General features: G+C 36.3%; 1 protein-coding gene across 1 annotated transcript; it reads left to right on the forward strand.

Moving 5' to 3' along the window:
• On the forward strand, nucleotides 1–25,224 carry LOC306846518 (potassium channel subfamily T member 2-like; the record flags this gene model as incomplete). Its single annotated transcript, XM_079379951.1, has 25 exons — nucleotides 1–92; nucleotides 1,373–1,400; nucleotides 1,598–1,672; nucleotides 2,316–2,399; nucleotides 3,478–3,572; nucleotides 5,623–5,803; nucleotides 6,147–6,311; nucleotides 7,334–7,470; nucleotides 8,809–8,872; nucleotides 9,853–9,961; nucleotides 10,101–10,209; nucleotides 10,571–10,720; nucleotides 10,849–11,042; nucleotides 11,815–12,025; nucleotides 12,148–12,253; nucleotides 13,142–13,314; nucleotides 13,452–13,523; nucleotides 16,541–16,675; nucleotides 17,277–17,388; nucleotides 17,514–17,615; nucleotides 18,281–18,364; nucleotides 18,483–18,957; nucleotides 19,301–19,586; nucleotides 23,983–24,067; nucleotides 24,550–25,224. The coding sequence occupies 22 exons, from the start codon at nucleotides 1–3 to the stop codon at nucleotides 18,690–18,692; spliced, it is 2,688 nt and encodes an 895-aa protein (XP_079236077.1). The 3' UTR covers nucleotides 18,693–18,957; nucleotides 19,301–19,586; nucleotides 23,983–24,067; nucleotides 24,550–25,224.
• Between the last annotated feature and the right edge of the window lie 2 nt (nucleotides 25,225–25,226).

A 25,226-nucleotide genomic window follows, 5' to 3' on the forward strand; every position in this document is an offset into this window, starting at 1 on the left:
ATGGCCAATGGAGAAAACGGAGTGGCACCCTTGCCTAGACACAGATTCAGGGATTTTTTGCTTCGAGAGCAGACACGGCAAAACGATGACAAGTAAGTGCCTCCAGATTCCTCCTCCGTGCTGTCTAATGACTTACAATTGAAATCCTCATGTATTTTTATATTGTTGTGTTCAAAAACAATATGCTAACTGTACTCCAGTAGAAAATCAGAGCATCACATTTTAAGAAGTATTTATGAGAGATAACAATCATGCATTGTTTAATCAGTAGGATAATTCTGTGCTTTGCCGTATAGGGTGCAGGTCGACTTCAACGTCAAAGAGAATAGTTTCAAACAACGCCTGCAGTTTTACTTCATCAAAAACCAACGATCCAGTATGACTCAGATTTTTTCTCTTTAAACTTTATTTTCCTGTTAAATTCGCAGATCTTAAAATTATGTTTCTTCTTGCCATAATACAAGGAATTCAAAACATGATATAAAATGTATATTTTTTTAAAGAACATTGTTTATAATTTCACACTGGTCTAAAATTAAATTTAGTTATAAATAATATTTTAAAATATGTTTATATTTATGTTCCAAAAATCTCACTTGTTGAGTGCATGTATCACATGCTTTTTTTGTATTACCAGTGTCTAAAATGGTTTATAAACACTGTTATTGTATTATTCAGGTCTCATCCTACGAGTGTTTTATCTTTCGCTCAATGTGTTAAGCTGCATTTTGTATATAACCAGAGTGCTGATGGACTCAAGTGAAGCTGATCATAAATGGTATATATATATTTTTTCTTGTCTCTAATTCCTTATTCACAGTCAGAATGACAATATAATAAAACATCTGGCCCAAGTAGAATGTTTTTGTATAACAAAACTAGAAAAGAAATAAATTGCCTCATTATGTAAAAGTAACTTCTTATATTCCGATTACTACATTTTTCTATTCAGTTTACATACTATTATAAAAATGACTGTTCCATATTGATATTTGATATTTCTTCTCTCCTCATAGTTTTGAGTGCCCATACAAAAATTATACCCTGTTTGAAATCAACTGGTATGTAGTTCCAATGTAAACAAAAATTGAATATAGAATTGCTCTGATTTTTTCATTTTCACCATTTTAATAACCCTGTATTGTTGTCAGGGCCTCAATTATTTGGGTTCACCGAAATCAAACAGTTTGGGGTGCACAGGTAATCTTGCAGATTGTAATATCCAACCATTTCTGTAGTATTTTTGGATTATTTTGTGAAAGATTTGTGTTATGGAACCGATATAAAGTTAGAATATTCATTGGTGTTTGGTGTATGTATTTAAGAGTTATTTTCTTTAGGTGTCTGTTGCAGTCATATGTTTATTCATAAGAATCCTTCTGACATATCTACGATACAAGGTATGAATTATTATTTTTTATTTGTATTTTCCTAGCTTTATCTCCGATGTTAGTTTACAAGAAGCATTTTCGAAACGAACCTGAAACCATGGTGCAAAATTAGCAATGACAGGAAATCTACCGATATATTTTCCATGCAACTGTATTGATAACATCTGTGATCATTCTGTTTGTTTGTGCTCTCTCTAATGATCTAGGGAAACATATGGCAGCAGGTACTTCAACTAGTGTTTATCTTGGAAATGATTGACACTGTGCCCTTTGTGGTTGGAGTAAGTATATCATTGGAAAACTGTTGACACATCAAAATACTGATGCTAAGAGTGCCGTGATGTTGGTACTGCCACACCTAAACAGTTCTTTCTGATCTAAAGCTTATATAAAGATCGATACAAGGCATAATCCATTAATACGTTAATCTGGTTTTCGTTTATTATCAGTGTTTTTTGCTGAAGCAAGCATATCTTATACTTTAGCTCAGTGCTTGAAGTGGGCCGGTACGCACCAGTACGCAGTACCAGCACTTCTATATTTTAGCCTTTAGAGTACCTGCACTTTTTTGTGCGTACCGGCACTTCTGACATGTTGCCAGTAATCACAGTAAAATCGTCAGGGGCTGGGTGATTACAGGTGCATCTCAGAAAATTATAATATGGGGAAAAAGTTCATTTTTTCTTGTAACGTATTGAAAATGAAAGTTTCACTTTTTTAAATGTTACAAGAAAAAATGAACTTTTTCACGATATTCTAATTTTTTGAGATGCACCTGTACATTTATTTCGTAATTAAATTATGTAACACCGTTACATGTCACTAGTTACTCCCCAACACTGTTTTTTATGGATTACATTTGTATTTTAGTGAAGTGCTTCAATTTTTTCCTAAAAATGTAATGGTTGCTCTTTGTTGTAACAGATTTTTTATATACCTCTCCGAAACCTCTTCATTCCTGTGTTTCTGAACTGCTGGCTGGCAAAACGTGCTTTGGAAAACATGATTGTGAGTATATGTTTGGAAGAAAGTATCAAAAAGTATAAAAAATAAATATATCTAAAGTTCTGTCATGAAACTCTAGATGGTGTTGTCTGATAGGTTTAACTCAATATGACATAATAGCATCATTATCACATGGCGCAGTTGATTGGTTCTCTTTTGTATCAGCAGCCAATGAGCTCGCTGCTGAACATTCAAATACTTGGCTAGTGCATGCTGTAGCAGTTGCAGCGCACTTCAGAAATCCTCCACCTCCCCCAGCTCCACCTGTATAGATCTAGTACAGGGTTATTCATGTATGCTATATATGGGGGTTATTTCAAATATGTTATATGTGCAGCAGCAGTATTTCTTACATGCTCTCAGCAGCATGTTGTGGATCCTGACAGGGACCAGAACTAGGGAGCCCATCACTCCAATTTTGGAATCCCTACACTGGCTCCCTGTTAGGTTTCGTATTGACTTCAAAATTCTCATACTGATGTATAAGGCCTTGCATGGTTTGGCACAGAATTATCTATCAGAACTTCTAACTGTTAACCTGCCTAGGCGGAATCTCAGTTCCTCTGATTCTGGTCTTTTGACTGTTCCCTCAACTCGTTTACACTCTATGGGCGACCGGCATTTTCCTCCCTTGCTCCAAAACTCTGTAACTCTCTCCCCTATAATATTAGACATGCAGAATCTTTTAATGTGTTTAAATCTTCTCTGAAAACTCACTTTTTTAGATTTGCTTATCTGTGATTTGCAAGGTGCTGGGGGGAAGGGTATTGTTTTTCTCTTCATTGTTTTTGATGTGTTCTTATTGTTACCTCTCTACTTTCCATTTTCTTTTAAACTTTGTATCCTCTTAAGTGTAAAGCGCTTTGAGAATTAACTTTTAAAGGCGCTATATAAAAATTAATTGATTATTATTATTATTATTATTATTAGGTGTTGGCAATATCAAATCTGTAGCAGCAGCAGTGTAGCAGATCTGTTTTGCCAAGACTAAACACATTAACATTGCCATGTGCATTACCATGCTAAAACCTCTTGAGAGATGAAAGAAATATATTGACATCTTTTTCTCTGTGGCTGTTAGAATGATCTTCATCGTGCTATTCACCGGACACAGTCAGCCATGTTCAATCAGCTCCTCATCCTCATCTCTACCATCGTCTGCCTCATTTTCACTTTGTGAGTCAGCCAAATATCCACTCACATATAAGCAACACACACAAATTCGACCCCAAACTGCTTGTCAGACAGGATTTCCCAACAACTGTGTCTCCTAGTCTTTATCAGTGTTCGCTCTTGTTTGGCTTAGACTGCAGTATTAGCCCTGCAGCATGATCAGGGTCAGAAATGGATTGAATGGCAGCTCATTTTCTGTGGTTTCTGCTTTTAGAGGGAGAAGCACTTACTCACCACAAATGTACTTGTCCATCCATGTTCACATCCTTATTAATCCCTGCTGTGTTGCCAAGCTAATTGTAAAATAAATAAACCATTTACCAACTTTGCAAATGGTTACAGTGAAAAACTGGGCTTCATACACTTAAAGGGATAGTTCACCCAAAAATTAAAATGCTATCATCAATTACTCACCCTCATGTCGTTCCAGATCTTCGTTCATCTTCAGAATACAAATTAAGATATTTTTTCTGATCCTGCATAGAAAGCAAGGGTCCTACCACGGTCAGGTATACATTATATATTTAGAACATTAATCTCATAAAATTATTAATGGAATTATAATTGCAGTGTAAATGGATTTTGATAAATGGCAATAAGGATTTTCTTTTTAATGATTTCATTTATTTGGTATAATATCCCTATATTGTATAGTGATAATTAGAATGTATTAAGTAATTAAAAAGATCTTCAACAATACGTAACTTTATTTTATATTAATAAATATGAGAGAGGTGTATTTTTTTGGGTTAGCGGCACAGTAATACTGATGTAATGAAGTCACCGTATGTTTGTAAGTACTTTACAACGATTTTGAATGCGGCTCAGCCAATCAGAATCAAGGACCAGAACTATCCTTTTTATAACATGATGTTCTGTGAAAATCTGAGTTTCAGCAACTAGTGTAGGGACTAGAATAACTGGGCAAAATGTGCATATTGTATTTCAGCCTTGAAGCACAATTTAAATATTTGTTGAAATGTTTAAAAATAAGACAAAATGTATGGGAACTGTTTGAACTTGAGAAGAACTGATGTCATGCATCCACTAAGAATCACCAAAACACCAGTAGGTTAGTTCAGAGAAAAGCTCAAGCATAATTGTTTTTCAGATAGTATATTTGCAGATTATCTGCTGTAGACCTCAGCAACATTAGCTTTCTTTTTGTTGTCAACATATTGGAGGTTTTTCTATTATCTCAGGACTAAAGCAATATACTAATTGCTCTGTGGTCAAGTGTTCATCATTAGAAATGTACAAACAGCACTACACGATCACCATTACACTGCCAGTAAGTGCATCTCAACGCTTTTAGAAGAGATTTTAACAAGCTGTTTGCTCGTAGACTTGGTGTCATTTGGAAGGCTAATGCAGACAGAGAGTCAGAGCAAAAGATCTTTATCATTTCCTGATCCCATGACTTCATGACCATTTATATCTCAATGTGTGGTGGTTTTACCCAGAAATGGAGCGCGCATATCTCATGTCTCTTCGTAAACAAATATTTGAGCATATATGCATATACAAATATTTTTGTGCATCATGCATATAATATATAACATGGTCAGTTTACATGCATTATGGCCATCGTGCTGATTTTATGCTGCTTTTGTCAACGTTTACTGATTTTGTCTCTGTGCAAAGTTCATAAATAACTTTGAAACATCAAATTGAATTGATTGATTCATTTTAAACTCTACATATGGTGAATTGTGAATAGGGAAACAAAAGAACAGGATATACATATGAAATCATTAGAGGTCAATAGTGGCATTGCTTTTCATTATTGACTTAAATCATATTAATGAAAAGCAAAACCATGATCAAGATTAATCAAAATTGCATCATTCAAGAATATGCACAGCAAAAGGAAAATTGTGTATTGCAGGATTGTGTTGCAGTGAATGTTTCAATTCTCTTCCATAACGAGTGCAATTTGTAAACATATAATTCATTAATACATATATTACTGTAGTATACGGTCCCTCGTGTGCCGCTAACATGGACTCCTTTGTGTTGTCTGCTTTTGTTAATTTGTTCCTCATCTCTCCAGCATTTGTGGTGTTGAGCACTTGCAGCGCGCTGGGGAAAAAATCACAGTTTTTGACTCTTTCTACTTCTGCATCGTGACCTTCTCTACAGTTGGGTTTGGAGATGTCCTTCCTGATGTCTGGCCCTCCAAGTTGCTGGTTGTTATTATGATATTTGTGGCTTTAATAGTCCTGCCTATCCAGGTAAGCTTGCCTTGATACTAAACTCTAAAATAGCAATGAATAACAACATATTATATAGCATGATATACTATGGAAAATGGATTTAATGGATAAAGCCCCATTTATTCTCACCTTAATTTTAAAGTATGAGCAAGCATATAACTTGTAACTTGAATGGTTTTTGCTTTTAAAAGGGTTAGTTCACCCAAAAATGACTTCACAATGTTTATACACTTAATACCTAAATCCCATGAGGGATGTCTCTGAAGAACTATAATCTGCAGCTTCTGTCACGGCAGTGTCATTAAAGAATGAGAGCTAATGTAGTGCATTATGGTGTTTTCTCTGTGCTGTGATGCACTAGTTTGAGGAGCTGGCCTACTTGTGGATGGAGCGGCAGAAGTCAGGAGGAGATTACAGCAAGCAAAGAGCAGAAACCGAGAGACATGTGGTGCTGTGTGTCAGTTCAATCAAAATCGACCTGCTGATGGATTTCCTAAACGAGTTTTATGCTCACACCATACTTCAGGTACATTACAAAAATAAAATATAGCTGCAAGCACCAATTATCTGGGTTCAAGCACTTTAAGGCCTTCATGCATAATTGTAAAACGATACTGCATATTAATTAGCAATCCTGTACCCACCTAAATCAGCTATGAAAAAGACATGTCATTTGCCATATAAATACAGTATTTTTCACTTTTATATAACAGTTATAATTCCACATATGATTCAATCTCCATAAAACTTTGCATGCTTCTTTAGAATCATATGTTGCATGTGCTCAGCTGATTTCGTGAAGTGAGTTTTCGTTTAGGATTTATAGGATTTTGTGTACAATTGGCAACGCCTATTTTCTAAATGATCTGGTTATAGCTATCCAAAGTCTAGAGAGTTGTACTGCAAAGGACTAGTTTTTTTTTATAATCTCAACTATTTAACAAACAATTTGATTGACAGCAGTGGTTCCAGAGGCAAAGTTGTTCAAAAAGAGGAGATCTATCATATGATACGATTATTGTGCATATGTGTGAAACACTGCATGATTACAGTAGCAATTACAAGATACACAAATGCCCTGACATACAGTAATGGCAATTAGAAGAAAGACACTGCATGACAGTTTTCAAATCGATCGGACAAAGGATGGTGTAGTAATAGCCATTTTTATGTTTTTCTATTTTATAGCAGCACCAAGTGGCCAATCACAACATATGATAACCCAATTTGTTAAATAACTCATTCTGTTCGAGAGTTTTTAGTAGAAGTGGCCCCGCCCACTTTGTACGTTTTGGCGCCCCCTGATGAAAATGAAGGGAAAAGTTTTTTTTTAACTTTTGATATTCAAACTCAACAGAATCTTTCAGCCCAGGTTTGGTTCCAATTGGGCAAAAAACCTAGGACTAGTTTGCAAAAGTAGGTTTTGTGAAAAATTCAAAATGCCAGAAATTGTTTCATGAATTTCATGAATTTTCAACTATCAATAGTTTTAATTCAAGCCTTGATCAACTTTGTTTATTCTGTCTGTTTGTTGCTGTTGTCTTCCAGGAGTACTATGTCATCATCCTTTGCCCAGCAGAGCAGAACGCGGCAGTGAGACGGGTGCTGCGTTTCCCGATGTGGTCACACAGAGTCATATATATGCAGGGCTCTGCCCTAAAAGATCAAGATCTGGTCAGAGCAAAGTGAGTTTGAAGACATTTATGTTTATCTGCTGCAATATCTTGAGCCTTTTTAACACATCCCACATATACACTGGGCTTCTGCTGTGCAGCTGCTGCCATATATAGAAAATACCAAGCTTTCTAGGACCTAGAAAGATTGGTATTTTCTATATAGAAATCTAGGTTATCAAGCTGAGTATTTCTTTTAAAAACAGACATAAATTATAAATTACATATTTGAAAATTTTTGTTGAGCGGGTAGTCGAGAGATATTTACATGTACATTCACATTTAGTCATTTAGCAGACGCTTTTATTCAAAGTGAATATATTTGAAGCTTGATCTAATTTTCATTGGGAATCACATTTACATGGAACAGAACCCAAATGCCAAAGTGTTGCCTTAAAGGATTTAATCATCATCATCATCATCATAAAAAAAAAAAAATCTAATCAGTATTTTTTAGATAAAAATTGTGTAAGATATCAAGACTTAAATATATTTTTCTGACACTGTTGCAAAACTGGGTTAATCTTTATTTAACAGTGTCCTTGTTAAAGTGAAATTGTACATTTAACCCATTCAGAAAAAAAATATTTTTAAATGTATTAAAAAAATCTAAACAAAAAATAGCCAAAATATTTTTCCTAAACTATATACCAAAATATATTTATGTACATATATTTTCAAATATATTTTAGATTTTTAAATATGTTTTTGGCCATTTTTGTGTATATTTCAATCCCCCCAAAAAATTAATTTGCATGTCACGTTTGAAGAAAAGGCTTATTTGAACAGAACACATTTTGATAAAAATCAGCAAAGAACATATTTTATAATGTTCCATTTATTTATTTTTACAATATACTGTATATAAACATTTTACCATTATTAAATCACTGTAAATCTAATTTTGATCTGCAGTAGGCTGTTCCACCCACATTTGCATTTAGCCTAAATATACAAAGGCAACTATAAGATTGGAAATGTTTCTTGACACTGAAATACATTTTGACAAATATTTTGGAATATGAAGATTGAAACTAACTATAGGCTATTTTCAATTTCACAAATATATTTCATTGAGATCCACTGCTTATAACATATATTTAGCATATCTTTTGGCCAGAAAAAAAAGTTGCATGTACAGGTAAGTATGTATAATTTACTGTTATTACTATAGTGAGTACATGTAACCTGTAACAAAGACACTGCAAAATTAAGAGTTACCCAAAATAGTTTTGTCTTGTTTTAAACATAAAGCTAACTAAATGAAAAAAGTTTACACTTTAAACAATTAAAGAAATGTGTAAGAAACAATGCAAGTTATATTCTCTGAAAACAAGTCTTTCCACACAGGCTGGATAATGCTGAGGCTTGTTTCATTCTGACCTGCCGCTGTGAGGCTGACCGCAATGCAGCTGTATGTATTACTGAGATTTTTTTTTATCAAAAAGTGAAGAAATGCTTAATTATGATTAAAACATTTAAAGCATTATTGTGAAAGGAGTCATGAACTACCTTTTCTTTTTATTTTGTGCTGTTATTTGAGGTCCGCTTATAATGTTATTAAGATTTTTACATCAAAATACATAATTCAGAAGTAGTTAACCCCCTCATTAGAATGCTCTGTTTGAATAGGCATGGCAGATTGTGGACTAAGAATAAGCTATGATTGGCTTGTGCATGTTTGACAGCTTACATCCTTCATAGATGGTTCAATTTAGGTTCAAAACACAAATACTCAGTACATGTCAAACAATCTGTAATAACAGAGGAAGCAATAGTGGTCACGTAATGAAAACACACACTTACTCACACTTGTGTGGTGTGACATTACTGTCGGATCCAATATAGTCCGCACAGCATCATCTTTTAGAGTCTTTTTGAAAATCCTGCCTTATTTGTAAACAAAACTGCAAAGTTCTTACTGACGCGGTCTGGTACTTGTTTAAAAATAAAGTTCACTAAATAAAGTTTATCAATTTTTTTTCTGCATATATCTGTGTTTGCCACTCTTTTCATTTACCTACTACGTGCGTGAATCAGTAGCCGGGGCTAAACAGGCAGTGATGTAGAAGCAGGCGTTGATCATCTTCTGTTTATCCACACTATTACGTCATAAAGTGGCACATTCCATAAGCTGTCGTTTTGGCAGACTGGCTTCAATATAAGCTGTTTTTAGACTAATGAAAGTTTTGAGTTCTCAAACATACAGGATGTTTTTATAGCACAATTACCTCTTATATGTCAAAAGGGAATTTTGATTTCTCAGTTCATTGCTCCTTTAAGTAATCAGTGAAGGGATGGGACATATAGAATATGTTTGTTTTTTTTCAGAGCTATATTTATGATCATTTCTATGAATATTCCACCTTTAATAACTTATTTGTTTCTTCTCAGGATCACCAGACCATCCTGAGGGCTTGGGCAGTGAAGGACTTTGCTCCAAGCTGCACTCTTTTTGTTCAGATTCTCAAACCAGAAAACAAATTTCATGTGAAATTTGCAGGTACTGTTAAATCGGTCTTTGTAAATTATTCCAGAACATTTTGAACAATGTCTGAATGCAGTAAAAGATTTCGACTTTGACAGAAAAGCCTTTGACGCAGATCTTTCCAACACAGTTGTGCTGCTATTTCGCCCTTCAGATCATATTGTTTGTGAGGAAGAGTTTAAATACGCTATGCTGGCCCTGAACTGCATCTGTCCTGCCACGTCCACCTTCATCACCCTGCTGGTGCACACATCTCAAGGCCTGTGAGTACACTAGCCTGATGAAATATATGAATAGTTCATTCAAAAACGTTTTGAGGCTTGCACCACCGCAAACACTAGTAGTAAAAACTAAACCTATTTTCAGATTTGACTAAAGACACTTTAGTAAAATTAACAATGGAAAGCTGTGGACGTAGATGTTTTTGCATATGCATTTGTCGGAGCTTCTCTTTCAGATGCATAATTTATGGAGTTTAATAAGTGGGCGTTTACACGACATTATTTTCAACATTTCAATTTCAACTATTTCCCTGTTTAGTGAATTGGATTTTGTTATTCACGCACCCCCAAGTTGTGAAACTCAAAAGGAAAATTCTATATGATATGATGTGTATCTCTGCAGAGAGGGCCAGCATTCTCCCGAGGACTGGCACAGGATTTATGGGAAATGCTCAGGAAATGAAGTGTACAGCATTGTTCTGAAAGAAAGCATCTTCTTTTCTGAGTATGAGGGAAAGAGCTTCCCTTATGCCTCCTTTAATGCATATAATAAGTGAGTATGTGGGGAAAGCATATTTGAGAATTGCATTAACTCTTACAGTACATTAAAAATGACAATTGATTCCTCAAAAATGGCCACTTCGTACTTTTTGCTTGTGTAAATATCTCTCATTTTTGTAGGTACGGCATCTGTCTCATTGGAGTCTGTCCTGACGACACTAAGAATATACTGCTGAACCCTGGTCCTCAGCACATCATGAACCCTTTGGACATGTGCTTCTACATCAGTCTTAGCAAAGAGGAGAACTCCTGCTTTAAGGCCAAGATAGGAAACAAGACTGAACCTCCAACCAGCAGCGCTATTACTAGCATGGGTCAGACAAATGAGCATTATAATAATTCAAAGAAAGATAATGTACATATCACAGCAATACCAAAGTTTGGGATCGGTATGTTTTTGAATGTTTTTTAGTCTTTTATGCTAACCAAGGCTCTATTTATTTGATAATATTGTGAAATATTATCACAAGTTAAAAATAAATGCTTTCTGTGTTAATATATTTTAAAATGTATTCCTGTGTTGCAAAGCTGAATTTTCAGCATCATTATGCCTGCCTTCGGTGTCTTCATAAATAGGAAGTTAAAAAGAATAGACTTTACTGCCACTTTTGATTTAATTCGTCCTTAATGACTAAAAGTATTATTTCTTAAACATTAAAAATCTCCTCTTTTTTGAATGTTCTTTTGTAATTAAAAAAAAAAAATTCTTATGTAAAACACAATTTTTGAAGAGTATCCTGCCCACTCTTTTCCATATAATGTAAGCGAATGGGTGTCAACTTTCAAAATGACAAGAAGCACCATAATCTTCCCCTCAGCCTTGGTGAGCATAAGAGACTTCTTTCAAAAATACTCCCATTTCTGAAATGAATGACAAATGGCACACATACTACGCAAGTAGTGTATATCCAAACATTTTAAATGTGTTGCCATTATAGAGTTTCAGCAGAGGAGAAGCACTTCATTGCGGAGCAACTTTGGTGCACAGACCTTTGGTGCACTTTGAATTCTCTCTAAAATGTGGATGAAAAATGTGATGATGTTTCTATATATTTGTCTAAAGGTTTTTGTTTGTATTTCCTAAAGGTACCATGGCTATAGACATGCAGGAAATAAGCATTTCGTCCGGTTTAGGTCGAACGCTCTCATTTGAAACTACTATATCTGAGACCAGAAAACCAAACACGGTTCCTGTTCTGGAATTGCCTGATTCACCTTCCTTTCAGACGGACAACCTGCTCATCGATGAGTCAAAGAGCCCATGTCAGACCTGCACTAGAAGTGAAGGCAGCAATGGGTAATTATTTCTTTCACTGAGAGAGAAATTAATCTGTTTGTTTGATTAAATGTCAACAGAGAATCACTGAGTAACGTCAAGACGGCTGCTATGGGAATGAAATCTCCTGAACTGTTTTGCAGTTACACTAAGGGATATCCTCCAGATTTACCCTACATCGGAAGCTCACCGATACTTTGCCATTTACGGAAAGAGAAAGCACCCAAATGTTGTATGCAGCTAGAAAAGGTATTACATACAGTATCTTGATTACACTTGGGTGGACAATCTAAATTTACAACAATAATTGTACTAAATTACTACAAGTAGAAAGTGAAAGTTTGTTAAAGTGATTAAAAGCAACAGTAAAAACATTTACAAAAGATTTCCATTTCAAACAAATGGTCTTCTAAAAATGTATCTGTTTCCACAAAAATATTAAGCAGCACAGCTGTTTTCAACATTGATAATTAGTAGCAAATTAGGACATTACACTGATTTCTGAACGATCATGTGACACTGAAGAATCAGATATTCAGCTTTGCATGCAGTAATTGTCAAAAGTTTTGAAAAATTACAATTTTTTCTTGCCAAGGCTGCATTTATGTGCTCACAAATACAGTAAAAACATTAAATTGAGAAATAGTGTTACAATTTAAATAACTGTTTTCTATTGCAATACATTTTGAAATGTAATTTATTTCTGGGAGGCAAAGCTAAATTTGAATCCTGAATCTTAAAAATGTTTCCACAAAATATTAAGCTGCAAAAACTTTTTAACATTGGTAAATAAGAAGAACCCTTATTATTAACCAGCAATAATAATTCAGCAACAAATCAACATTTTAGAGATTTCTGAAGGATTACTGAAGACTGGAGTTATGATGCTGAAAATTCAGCTTTGATCACAGGAATAAAGTTTTTTTTTACATTATATTAAAATTTCACAATTTTACTGTATGTTTCACAAAAATAGTTTTCATTGATAAAAAAATATTTGTTATTATTTATTAGGCAGAAAAGCAGTGAAATACACTCAATTCATCAAGGATAACACAAAGCTAAAAAGGTTGTTTCCATTGTGGTCCTTGATGGTAATATTGCATTGCTTTATTGTCATGTCAGTTTTTGTCCAAGACTTGCAACCACAAAGACAAAGATGATGTCAAAGCATACGGATTGAAGAATAAGCTCATCATTGTGTCTGCTGAGACCACAGGAAATGGCCTGTACAACTTCATCCTCCCATTACGAGCCTCTTACAGATCAGAGAATGAACTGTGTCCCATCGTGCTGCTCTTGGAATATGAGTAAACATCCTAATTTTACACATCACTCTCCTTCACCTCGTTCTTTGAGCTTTACTTTAGTTGCCAATATCTTGTAGTCTTGCAGTTATAGTTAAATTTCCCCTGATACTACTTAATACTGAATTTCTTTCTTTTAGGCCCGACGCAGAGTTTCTTGAGACTATCTGTTGGTTCCCAATGATATATTACTTACTTGGATCAATCGACAGGCAAGAGACATTATCATGAAACTTGAAAACGTGTTTGTATCCTGTCTTCAAATAATACATTTACAATTTGTCATCCGGAAAAGTATAAGCCTGCTGTTGTACACTGAGAGTCACCTTCTTGAGATAACAAACACATTGTATTAATTAGCTCACTTACTTGACAGTAGAGTGCCGAAGGAATGAGTCCCAAAACCCAGACACAAATGAGCATTTTTGAACTTCTGATTCCATTGTTCTGAATTCAGAAAACCTGGGTTTTATTGTCATTCTAAACCCCACTTTTAACCCCAGGTATAGCTTAGAAGTGGGGTTAGCACTGCTGTTTAACTGGGGTTATGAAAGCATGCTTTGGAGCAAGGTTACCACTGCTTATGTGGTGCAAAATGTGTACAGTGTAAAACAATCTAGTGTTAGAATGTTATGGCTAGATGCTTAGAAACAGATTCCCACTCACTTGCCTTGTATTCATGTGCTCTGGACAGTCACGGAAACACTGAGCACTGTGTGAAAAATGGTGGCAGAAAATGCGTAATTTAAGGCGGAGAAAAGACATTCTCATACCTTCATAGACCAAAAGGTTAATTCCAGAAAAACTAGTAGTATAATCAGCAATATATAAGATGCTAGAGTCATGTAAACAGACTACATGTTGCGTTAATCTGATCAATGACACTGACAATGCAAATATGAAAGTTGCATTGAATCACACTTGGGGGATACTCTGAATACTGAAGCCTGATTTGTTAGCATTTGTGCAGCTGCACAAATCTCTGGCATTTCAGCCCACCAAAACAGGCGGTAATGACTGCGTATATAAGTCAGCCCTGAATGCCATTCAGTCAGATTCTTTCGGCTGAGAAGCAGCAGCGTCATTAGGAACCAAAACGCTCCCATTTGAAAGGGTCTCTCCCGTTGTGTTGAATCTCAAATGGGGAACGATATACCATAGCGCTGTGCTAGAAGTGCAGAACGGAAACTGTCCTGCAATCCCAGCCCTAGTTTGCCCCATGAGGGCCCTAAGAAACACAGCCTAACCTGTGAGGCTCAGACCACCGGCCGGAGCAAGCAGTCAAGACACTGTAGACCACTCACTAGGGGTGCAAGACAATTATGCAGGCAAGACCTGTGCCTGAAGGGCAGGGATGTCCAGATCATAAATCCTAGCAATGGATGTCCAGATCATAAATCCTAGCAATGGTGGATGGTGACGACCAGCCAGCTGCCTGGCAAATATCCCCAATGGTAACTCCACTGGACCAAGGCCAAGAGGAGGCCATCCCCCTAGTGGAGCGGGCCCCTCACTAAAATGGGGGCACTCAGAGCCCACTGAGGCATAAGCCAGGGCTACTGCATGAACTATCCAGCAGGGTAATCTCTGCTTCGTAGCTGGCAGCCCTTTAGTACGGCCTCCGAAGCAGACAAAGTGCTTCTCTGACTGCTGATATAGGCTAGAGCTAGAGTACCGTAGACAGGTCTCAAATAGGAACAGTATGAGGGAAAGATGGGTTAATTCTCCTGGCTCTATTGAGCATGGAAGGGGTGCACCCCTTATCCAGCAGCTCTTTTAAAAAGGACAAATGGTCGCTAGCTTACAAGAGGATGGGTCTTCGTTTTGGATTGCACACCAGTCAGAGAAGATGGACCAATTTAGAGCATAGAGGGAACCTCTTGCTTGAGAAAGGAGGTCTTTCCTCAGTGGAATCAGCTAGGGAACGTATGTAACCCTCGTTCCCTGAAGGAGGGAACGGAGACGTCACGTCGGATGACCGATGAAATTGGGATCTCGTCAGAGAGACCAATCCACTTCGTGTGTAACTAAACGAGCCAATGGACATTGGCATGCGATCATTGCACCCAGAGCTGAATGGGGGATTGGAATGCAAACGCAAGACTTCTTCATGGGAGGTCTGGCCTGGCTTTGGTGAAGGAAGGGAGCCGGGTTCCTCCACGGAGCTGGACTAATCTTCTGTATTAGAGGCTGCCAGTGACATGGGATCATCTGCATCATCCTCTTCAAATCCTCCAAAGGGGAGCATGCCGCTAGCTCCAGATGAAGAGTGCTGATCCTCTTGGAAAAAGAGCACAGGTAATCATCTTGCTGTGGAGCGGGCGAGACATGTGGGCCTTGTGCCAGCATGATCTCACTCGAGACTGTCTTCTCAGGCCTCAGACTTCGCTGTTTCTTCCTCCGAGGCTCCTGGAAGGAGAGAAACTGGAGAGCATGAGCGGCGGGGACACCCTGACAAAGGTGTTCTGCAAGTGTAGAGAGGTAAGACTCATGCTCTGACAATGAGAGCAATCGGTCTCAGTGAGCACCGCCTCAGCGTGTGCAAGGCCTAGGCAAGTGACACACTCACTGTGCTCGTCTGACTCGTGCCCTGCATGTACCACATTTGTGGTGTGGCAATCTGAATCAGACGTCACTGAAATTTGCTCAATTAGAACTGAAAATTTGCTCTGAACTATCACCAGAAGCTGCAGGGGAGAAACGCTGAATGGGAGAGCATCTTTCCTCTGCTGGGACTCTTCTACGTGAGTAGCAGGCTTCTTGTTCTATGTCTTCAGAGTGCAGTGGGGAGATCTTCACAGTGAAGGAGAACGATTCAGATGAAATGGCATTCAGTGGCAACTTATATAGGTAGTCGGGCTTTAGTATTCAGAGGAAAACTGAGTTTGCCCCAAGCGTGATTCTACACAACATGAGAGACCATCTCAAAAGCTAACCAGATTTCTCCAGGGTTTCTAATGAATAAAGACAATGAAGTCACACAACTGTGGTGTAGGCCTAGTTTGTTTATAACCTAACTACAGCTTTTCACTTTTGGTGATTGTATCTAGGCTTAAAATTCAATAAAAGTTGTGTTAATTTGAGAAGATTGATGAACAAAATATGTAAGAATCATATCATAAAGGTTTGTTGATCACAGAGCTTACATTTTCTCATGAAAACATGAAAAATCTTACTAGCTTTTTGTCTATGAAACCAGAGTGATCCAAATCTATCTATCTCCTTACAGTCTAGATGACCTGTTGCGTTGTGGCGTCTCGTTTGCTGCTAATATGGTGGTCGTGGATAAGGAGAGCACCATGTGTGCTAAGGAAGACTATATGGCTGATGCAAAAACAATTGTTAATGTCCAGACCCTGTTCAGGTCAGAGACTGCTTGAGATTTTGAGATTCCCAAAGGGTTAAATATATTTGAAATTACCCATATGTAATGAAGTTGCAATTTAGTACATTTAAAATACATTTCTTAATCAAGTATTTCACGTCAACACTTCAAAATAAGTGTTTTTTTTAAAGCATAGCAAAAGATTATTAAATAATAATTGAAAATATGCTTTAAAAACTTTAAATGTGACATTACAAATGCACTATTTAAATGTCTACTTTACGTTCAACCAAAAATGAACAATCTGCCATAATTATCCACACTTGAAGTTGTTTCAAACCTGTATGAGTTTCTTTCTTCTGTTGCAGGCAAAAAAAGAAATATACTTCTTCTAAATATCTTCTTTTGTCTTCAGCAGAAGAATAAAATTGTTAGGAAACAGTCATGAAACTTTAAGCACACTTTAGGTACACTGGTTAATTTCATTATAATATCATAGTATTTTTTTTTCTTTTTTAAACATACAGTATGCTTGTAATATTTGAAATACACAAGTGCTTATTCAGTTCAATTAAGAGCACTTATATTTCACAAGGGAACAGAAGATCTTAAGTAACTGAAATTAATGACTGGTCTGTAGGTTGTTCTCTGGGCTAAACATCATCACAGAGTTAACCCAACCCGCTAACATGAGATTCATGCAGTTCAGTGCAAAGGACTGTCACACACTGGCCTTCTCCAAACTAGAGAAGGTGAGCAGACATTCATAACATGCTTTCCGTCACTCTCATTTGAATAAATCATAAAATATGCTTTGATTAAACTGTTTGGGCCTAAACCTTCTTTCCATGTTTTTTTGCATGGCTTCACGGAGCAGAAAGAACGAGAGAAAGGCTCAAACCTGTCCTTTATATTTCGCCTGCCTTTTGCAGCTGGTAGGGTGTTTAGCATTGGGATGCTGGACACACTGCTCTATCAGGTACTAAGACACCAAGTGCTGCTGCCTGTTGAGCTGAAATTATTTTTGCCTGTTAATGACCACTAGATGTCCTTATACAGATCACATTACATATCAGTCATTACAGTTGTGGAATTTGATTTAGCACATTAAACTATTTTCTTGCCTATATACAATACCATTCAAATGTTTGGGGTCAATAAATTTTTTGGAAATAAATGAATACTTTTATTAAGCATGGGTGCATTAAATTGATTTAAAAAAGTGACAATAACAACTTTGCATTTTTACATAGTCAATTTTTTTTCATAGTCCTGCACAACTGTTTTCAACATTGATCATTAAAAGTGTTTTCTTGAGCCTTCTGAATGATCATGTGGCACTGAAGACTGGAGTAATGATGCTGAAAATCAGCTTTGATCTCAGGAATAAATTACATTTTAAAATTACATTAAATCTTAAAATAAAAGACACTTCTGTGGTAATTTTACAATATTAGTGTTTTACTGTAATTGATCAAATAAATGCAGCTGTGGTGAGCCTAAAAGAAATCTTTCACAAATTTTAAAAAATCTTACTAATCCTGAACATTTGAATGGTATGTGTGCTCTTGGTGTTAGAAATCATAAATGTTCATGCCTTTAAATTAGTCCATAATTATGCTAGAAGTGCTTCTGTTGTTTCAGTGTTTTGTTAAGGATTATATCATAACCATCACCAAACTGCTGCTTGGACTAGAAACCACACCAAAATCTGGTTTCTTATGTTCTGTAAGTATGAAGTTTAACACTAGCACAGTGCCCACATCCTCATTTAAATGACTTTTATTAGATTGCTATTATTTGATGTTGCTTTAGCAGTGTTACAGTGTTGTGTATTACATTGCAGATAAGTATCACAGAGGAAGACTTGTGCATTGAGACGTATGGCAGACTGTATGAAATGCTCTCCTCCACTGTAGGAGACATTCCCATCGGCATCTACAGGACTGAGTCTCAGACACTTGAACCTCCTGAGGTTTCATTACATTCAATCCAACCACAACACATGGACACTTTTAGATCAAGAGAAACAGTTACACTGGGAAGGAAGGGATAGGCAGGATCCAGCTTTACCCTTTACTTAATCATTAATTTTACCAATTATGTGATCTCCACAAACACTTGATCATTTTTTTTCAGGATTCTTTGATGAAATGTATGTATTGCCATTTCTGTATCAATTTTGCACCTTTTGTTTTTCAGTTTTGCAGAGTGCACCTTTAATGGCAGAAACGGGCTTCCATATTATTAAAGCTTGAAACTGCCCAATGTCCAGTTTTTCAACAAATAAGGGAAATTCTGGAAAATTGAGTTGTCATTCAGTATGTGCAAGCTTTGTAACCAAATGTTGGGTATTGCCAAATATTTTTCCCTAATTTGAAATTAAAATAGTTGGATATTTTTTTCTCATTATAACATTGGTAACAAGGTTAAATACTTAAATATAATAGAAACTGAGAAAATGCAATTAGATGTTACAATTTTTGGGATTGTTCCTTTAAAAAATAAAAATAAAATGCAGTAACAGGGCTATTAAACTTAACAATTTTCTGCAGTTAATTGAATAAAAGTTACAGATTAAGAGGTTAAAATTATGTATTGTAAATATCAGCATGTTGGAAATATCAAGAACGACAAGACAAACCTTGTTTTTCTTTCTTCTAGACTCCACAATCCGAAATTTCAGACAAGGTGTCAGTCTTTGAGGAGGGAAAGGACCCGGAGGAGCAAGGAGGTCTTCACTGTGACCTGCCAGACATCCAGACTCAATCTCTGCGTCGAAGGAGCATGCAGTGGGCATCGAATCTGCTGGGGCCGTGGCATGCTGAGCGCGAAACAGACAGACTGAGCCAGCAGCGCGGCATCCTGCTCTCATGCTCTGAGAGACAGGAACTCACTGAGCTGGTCAAGAAACGCATGAAGAACCTGGGGCTCTCCACACGGGGATTCGGTGAGACGCCAGTCAAATTTTACAGTGAAATCATTTCAGAATGAAGTAGGATATTATTTAGAATGTTTTTATTTGATTTGAAGAACTCTACAACCAGGGTGCACAATTAACCTTTTCTTAATTATCTGACAAACCTTATTTAACTGGCAGCCTAACTTTTCAGTTTTTATTGACTTTGGAAGAAGGTGAGCCATTGTAAAATGACTGAAACCCTCTGACACCAGATTGTCCAGGTGAAGGCCAATAGCAGTCAATAGCAAGAGAAGATTTCTAGAACATTGCATCTTTACAATGTCACTAAGTTCCCCAAAAAGACTGGCTGTCCGCGAAAGACAAATGCACCGAGGGCAGGAGAATACGGAGAATCTCAGGCAATCGGTTCAGCACTGCAGCTGGAATTGCTTGCCAGTTCAGCGCTGAACAGAGTAAGAATCTGTCTCGGCTTACAGTGTCTTGACCTTTAAGAGAAGTCAGAATGAAAGTGTGACCAAACCTCTCATCAGCAGAAAGAATCAAAAGGCTAGGCTCACCTTGGCTGAGGAGCATGTTGTGTGGACGGAGGAGAACTGTTCAGTGATGAAAGCAAGTTTAATTTATTTTGGTCCGATGGGAAACATTATGTTCGGCGTCAAACTGGGGAAAGACTGAACCCAAAGTGTGTAAAGAAGTCAGTGAACGGTGGAGGAGGAAGTGTCATGGTTTGGGGGATGCTTTCTGCCGCAGGAGTTGGGCCTCTTATATAGCTAAATGGCAGAGAATGCAAATGTTTATCAGAACCTCCCAGAGATGGGAAGTAACGAAGTACAAATACTTTGTTACTGTACTTAAGTAGATTTTTCTGGTATCTGTAGGGGAGAGCGGGGCACAAAGTAACACTTTTTGACTTTCTCAAACTGTGTAAATCCATGTGGGGTTCAGAGTATAATTTTGTTTATCCACAGTAATTTCACACTTGTCTAGTACAAATATGTCGCTTTGTTTCATAATTATAGTGTATACGTTTTTCTTTATTTACCCTCAAAAATTGGAAGTGAAATGTGACAACATGCCCCGTAGGTGGGGTACATTGTAACAGCTGAGGGGCACGTTGTAACATGACCATTTGAAAGCTTAAAAGATTGGATCTTATGATAAAATATACAATACAAACTAAAATATTTTGTCAATAAAATAAAATAATTATTTATTTTAATAATTAAAAGAAGTTTTTAAATAATTAAAAGTAATCTGATTTTTGAGTTTGACAATATTGCAACCATGCCTGGGACGGCCCATATAAACGAGCCAAAATGCTTTACATGTCTTGAAATAATCATTTCTGAACATTAATTGTCAGTCTTTATTCACCTGTTTCTCGTCGTTTCTCATTAAAATGTATTAAAGTAAATAGTGTGAATTACATCGCTAATGTCATAGAATAGCACGGCAGGGCAGATTGTAACGCAGTGTTCCGCCCCATCTGCACAACTGTAATTTAAAACCGGTTAGTGTCTTCTGCTAGTTATGGAAGCTTTAAAAAATAATCTAAACTGATAAATAACAGATTGGAGATTAAAATAATAGCAGATTTGTCTCATTTTAAAATAGTAATAAAAACTTAGATGAAAAATGTACTTAAACCAGAAATATAATTTTAGTATGATAAAATAAATGTTCAGCGATATCTTCAAAAGACTTTTGAATTTTGGCGCACTTTTTTTCTCTATATAATGTTGATATGGTAACTAGTAAATACTGTAAATTTGCTTATGCTAGCATGTGTGGAAATATTTAAACCACGTGTGTTACAACTAACCCCGCGTTACTTTGTGCCCCGCGCTCCCCCTAGTTTACTTCACTATTTATTTTTCTGACTACTTTTAGCTTTTACTCCTTACATTTACAGTATACACAAATATCTGTACTTTCTACTTCTTACATTTTCAAACCATGCTCGTTACTTTAATTTTGGTGGATCACCACTCGATAACAAATCTATAGTAAATCATGAATCGGTAAGTCTTGACTGGGAACGCTCCACGTCTCCGCCAAAAGGTTTCTAGCAGAGTAATCAATGCCAGGGACTCGAGAGTGTATATTTATATATATATATATATATATATATATATATTAATGGTGTCAAAATTAGCGCGTTAACGTATGCGATAATTTTTTTGGGATCAGAGAGGCAAAACTACGGTGGCCGAGAGAGCTCAATTTTTTGGGTCCCCTTGAAACATTTCCATTGTGGTCCATGCAGCGTTTCTCAATTTGCATGTGTTGTGAGGATTTGCAGCGTTTCTCAATTTGCATGTGTTGTGAGCATTTGCAGCGTTTCTCAATTTGCATGTGTTGTGAGCATTTGCAGCGCATGTGTTGTCAAAATGATGAATATGTTTTCTTGATTTGCTGGTGTTTTGTCTATTTGCATGTGTTTTCTGAAGTTGCAGTGCGTTGAGCTCTCTCGGCCACCGTACAAAACTACTGACCTGTTCATGGGCTGTAGTTTTGTGTTAGTTTATTTTAGTTACTATAGTTAAGAATTAAACAGCTAGTAACTCTTAGTAGTAGCAGCCAGATGATTAATAATAGTCTACTGTAAACTAAACTAAACTAAATTACTATCATCACTCAAAATACTGTATGATAAAGAACATCATTATTATCTACTGTAAAGTTACTGTAGTAATTTAGCAGACAAATGTTATAAAACATCATTTTTTTAATATGTTTAGAGGGAGCTAGAACAGGTAACAACACAACCCTTACAAAAATTCAAACCAAAAACCGTGGTAACAACAAATTAACCATGGTTTTGCTACACTAACCATAGTCTAACCATGAAATGTGTAGTAAAACTATGGTTGTAAATTAAAACTGACTGTAATCAATCTAAAAAGAAAAAATTCTGTAATAAACCATGATTAACTTTGGTAAGAGAGAAATATCACTCATGATAATGCAATAACATGTACAGTATTAGGATTTTTCTTTAAAGATATTGTCATGATGTAATTATTATTGTACTCATTTTGACATTTAGAAAGTACAGTTTCATTAAATCTAAATAAATAAATAATAGGGTTATCCGTGGTTTCAGAATTGGGTGTATGGGATGGCCTGGATGAGTGTGAGATTTCCTTGCCTGAAATTTTGTCCCAGTCCTGCCCTGTCCTACCTTGTGGTCGTTCAGTCATGATACATTCATTAGCTAACAATATTAAATATTAAATGTAAGTTTTGTATTAATGTGTCAATATGACGTGAGGTCCAGTTACCAGCATGACACTAAAACAGGTAGTAGTAATGGGTACTTGTTACGTAAGTACATGTCAGAGCCCATACTTCTTTACTTTAACTTGAGTAAGTCAGTACTTCTACTTTTACCAGAGTATTTTTAAACACGAGTATCTATGCTTCTACTTGAGTAAAGTATGTGTGTACTTTTGCCATCTCTGAAACCTCCTACAGCAAAATGCTGTCTTACTTGCGTTCATCGTCCAATCAGCCAGCAATTTTCATACAGGACAATGCTGCCTCCTGTCACACAGCAAAACGGGTAATGCAGTTCCTTGAAGCTGAAAACATTGTCCAGTCCAGAGTCCTGATCCAAACCCTATTGAAAATTCTTGGTGACAAAGTTATGGTTAAGAGACCCACTAGAGTCACCGAACTGTGAAAGAAGAGTGGACCAAGACCACACCAGAGCAGTGTGAGAGACTAGTGATGCCTTGCAGCCATAGATGTGCTTAAGCCATTCAAAGCAAGGGCCTCACTTCCTACTAATTTTTGACTGCTGTAACCTTAGAAATTTTAGTTGTGATCTTTCTTCATGCTACAATCATAACTGTTCTCTTTCGAACACTGTGTTTTCCACAAAATAAAGGCGTTTTGTTGAAGTGCCTTGGTTATTTTGTAAAACACTGTTCTACTAGCAAAGAATAGCCAGAACTAAAATTCCTGAAGATTCCATTATTTCTGAAAAAGAACAAGTGTTCCTAAATTGTTCTCTAATTTTGATCTCCACTATATATATATATACATACATACATACAGTATATATATATATATATTTATTTGTTTGTTTTAAATGTATTTGATTTTATACCTCCTATTTTCAGTTATTAGGAAATGGCCCTGGAGTTCTTTAGAATTACACATTGTAATGACTGAAAACCTCTAGAACAGGGGTTCTCAACTCTGGCCCTCGAGGTCCAGGCTCCTGCAGAGTTTAGCTCCAACCTTGATTAAACTCACCTGCCTGTAGCTTTCTAGTAATCCTGAACAGCGTGATGAGCTTGTCATTGTGTATTTAATTAGGGTTGGAGTCAAAAGTGGGCCTCGAGGGCCAGAGTTGGGAACCCCAGCTCTAGAAGAAGACTGTGGTAATATTATTAAATTTTGTCTCTCAATCCAGATGAGCCAAATAATATCCAGTGCAGTCACTCATACGCCTTAATCAACCCGTCGCCAGACACAAGACTGGAGCTCAATGACATTGTGTAAGTGAAGTTGAATTTATTGCACTTCATAGTCTATAGTGGATTATCGAAATAGTGTTACCTCAGCTAACACTACATATACTGTATAATATGTATATCTTTTACAATTAAAAATATTAAATGATAATAATAATAATGAAAAATATATTATGACAATATATATATATTATATATACACACAAATATTAAATTAAATCGATAGCCCAAAACAGGTACAATTACAGTATGAGTGTTTTTTATTTTATTTTAATGGGAATTTGGATATGGATATGGATATATTTGGATATATTAATGGGAATGTATGTCTTATGATTTCTTGTATAAATTTAATTTCTATATATTGGATTTCTGTTTATTATCCATGCTGTCTGTTGGTTTTAGGATGCAGTATGACCATGATATGATATTCAGCTGAATGGTTGTACCTTATATATGTGGCTGTAGTTTTATATACATTTCAATTGTATTTGTTTTGGTTTCAGGTACATAATCCGTAAAGATCCATGTCTCATTAAAGCTGAACAATACTGACAACATCAAGAACAGCATGAGGAGCGATTCACAAATAAGAGAGAGGAACACAAAGAATCATCTCTGAATGGAGAACACACTCACAATAGCTGTTTATCTTCACTGTGACACAAGTAATGCTTCTTCAGCATCAGGTTAAGCTCTGAAAGCCATTAATGAATTGCCTATACACAGCTCAGTTTAATGCACTTAGAGCCTTTGCTTTATCATACTGTATTTGTTCCTGCCAGCACACTCCTGTCCCACCTCATGACACACAGAGGTCAAAGGTCACAGACAGTGATCCAGTTAAAGTTCTCTGTTTCTGGCTGGAACTCACATTAGGCATCTGCTGGATTCCTGTCAGACCCAACTTTAGTAATGCATGGATCTACATTTATATACATAGTGCCAGTGTAACCCACCTATAAAGACCACAAAAATATCTACCAATTAAAATATTGAAAACACTGGATATTAACAATTACTTAAAGTAATATTTTAACCCAAAATTAAGATTTTGTCATCATTTGCATGTTTTGTGGTGCATTAAACCCATATGCTGTTACTGTTCTGTGGAGAAAAAAAAATAAAAATAAAATGTGGTTTTGTACACTGAGGACACATAAAACTGCTTTCTGGTTTACAA

This window comes from Barbus barbus (genome assembly GCF_936440315.1).
Source record: "Barbus barbus genome assembly, chromosome: 26".
Lineage (NCBI taxonomy): Eukaryota > Metazoa > Chordata > Actinopteri > Cypriniformes > Cyprinidae > Barbus > Barbus barbus.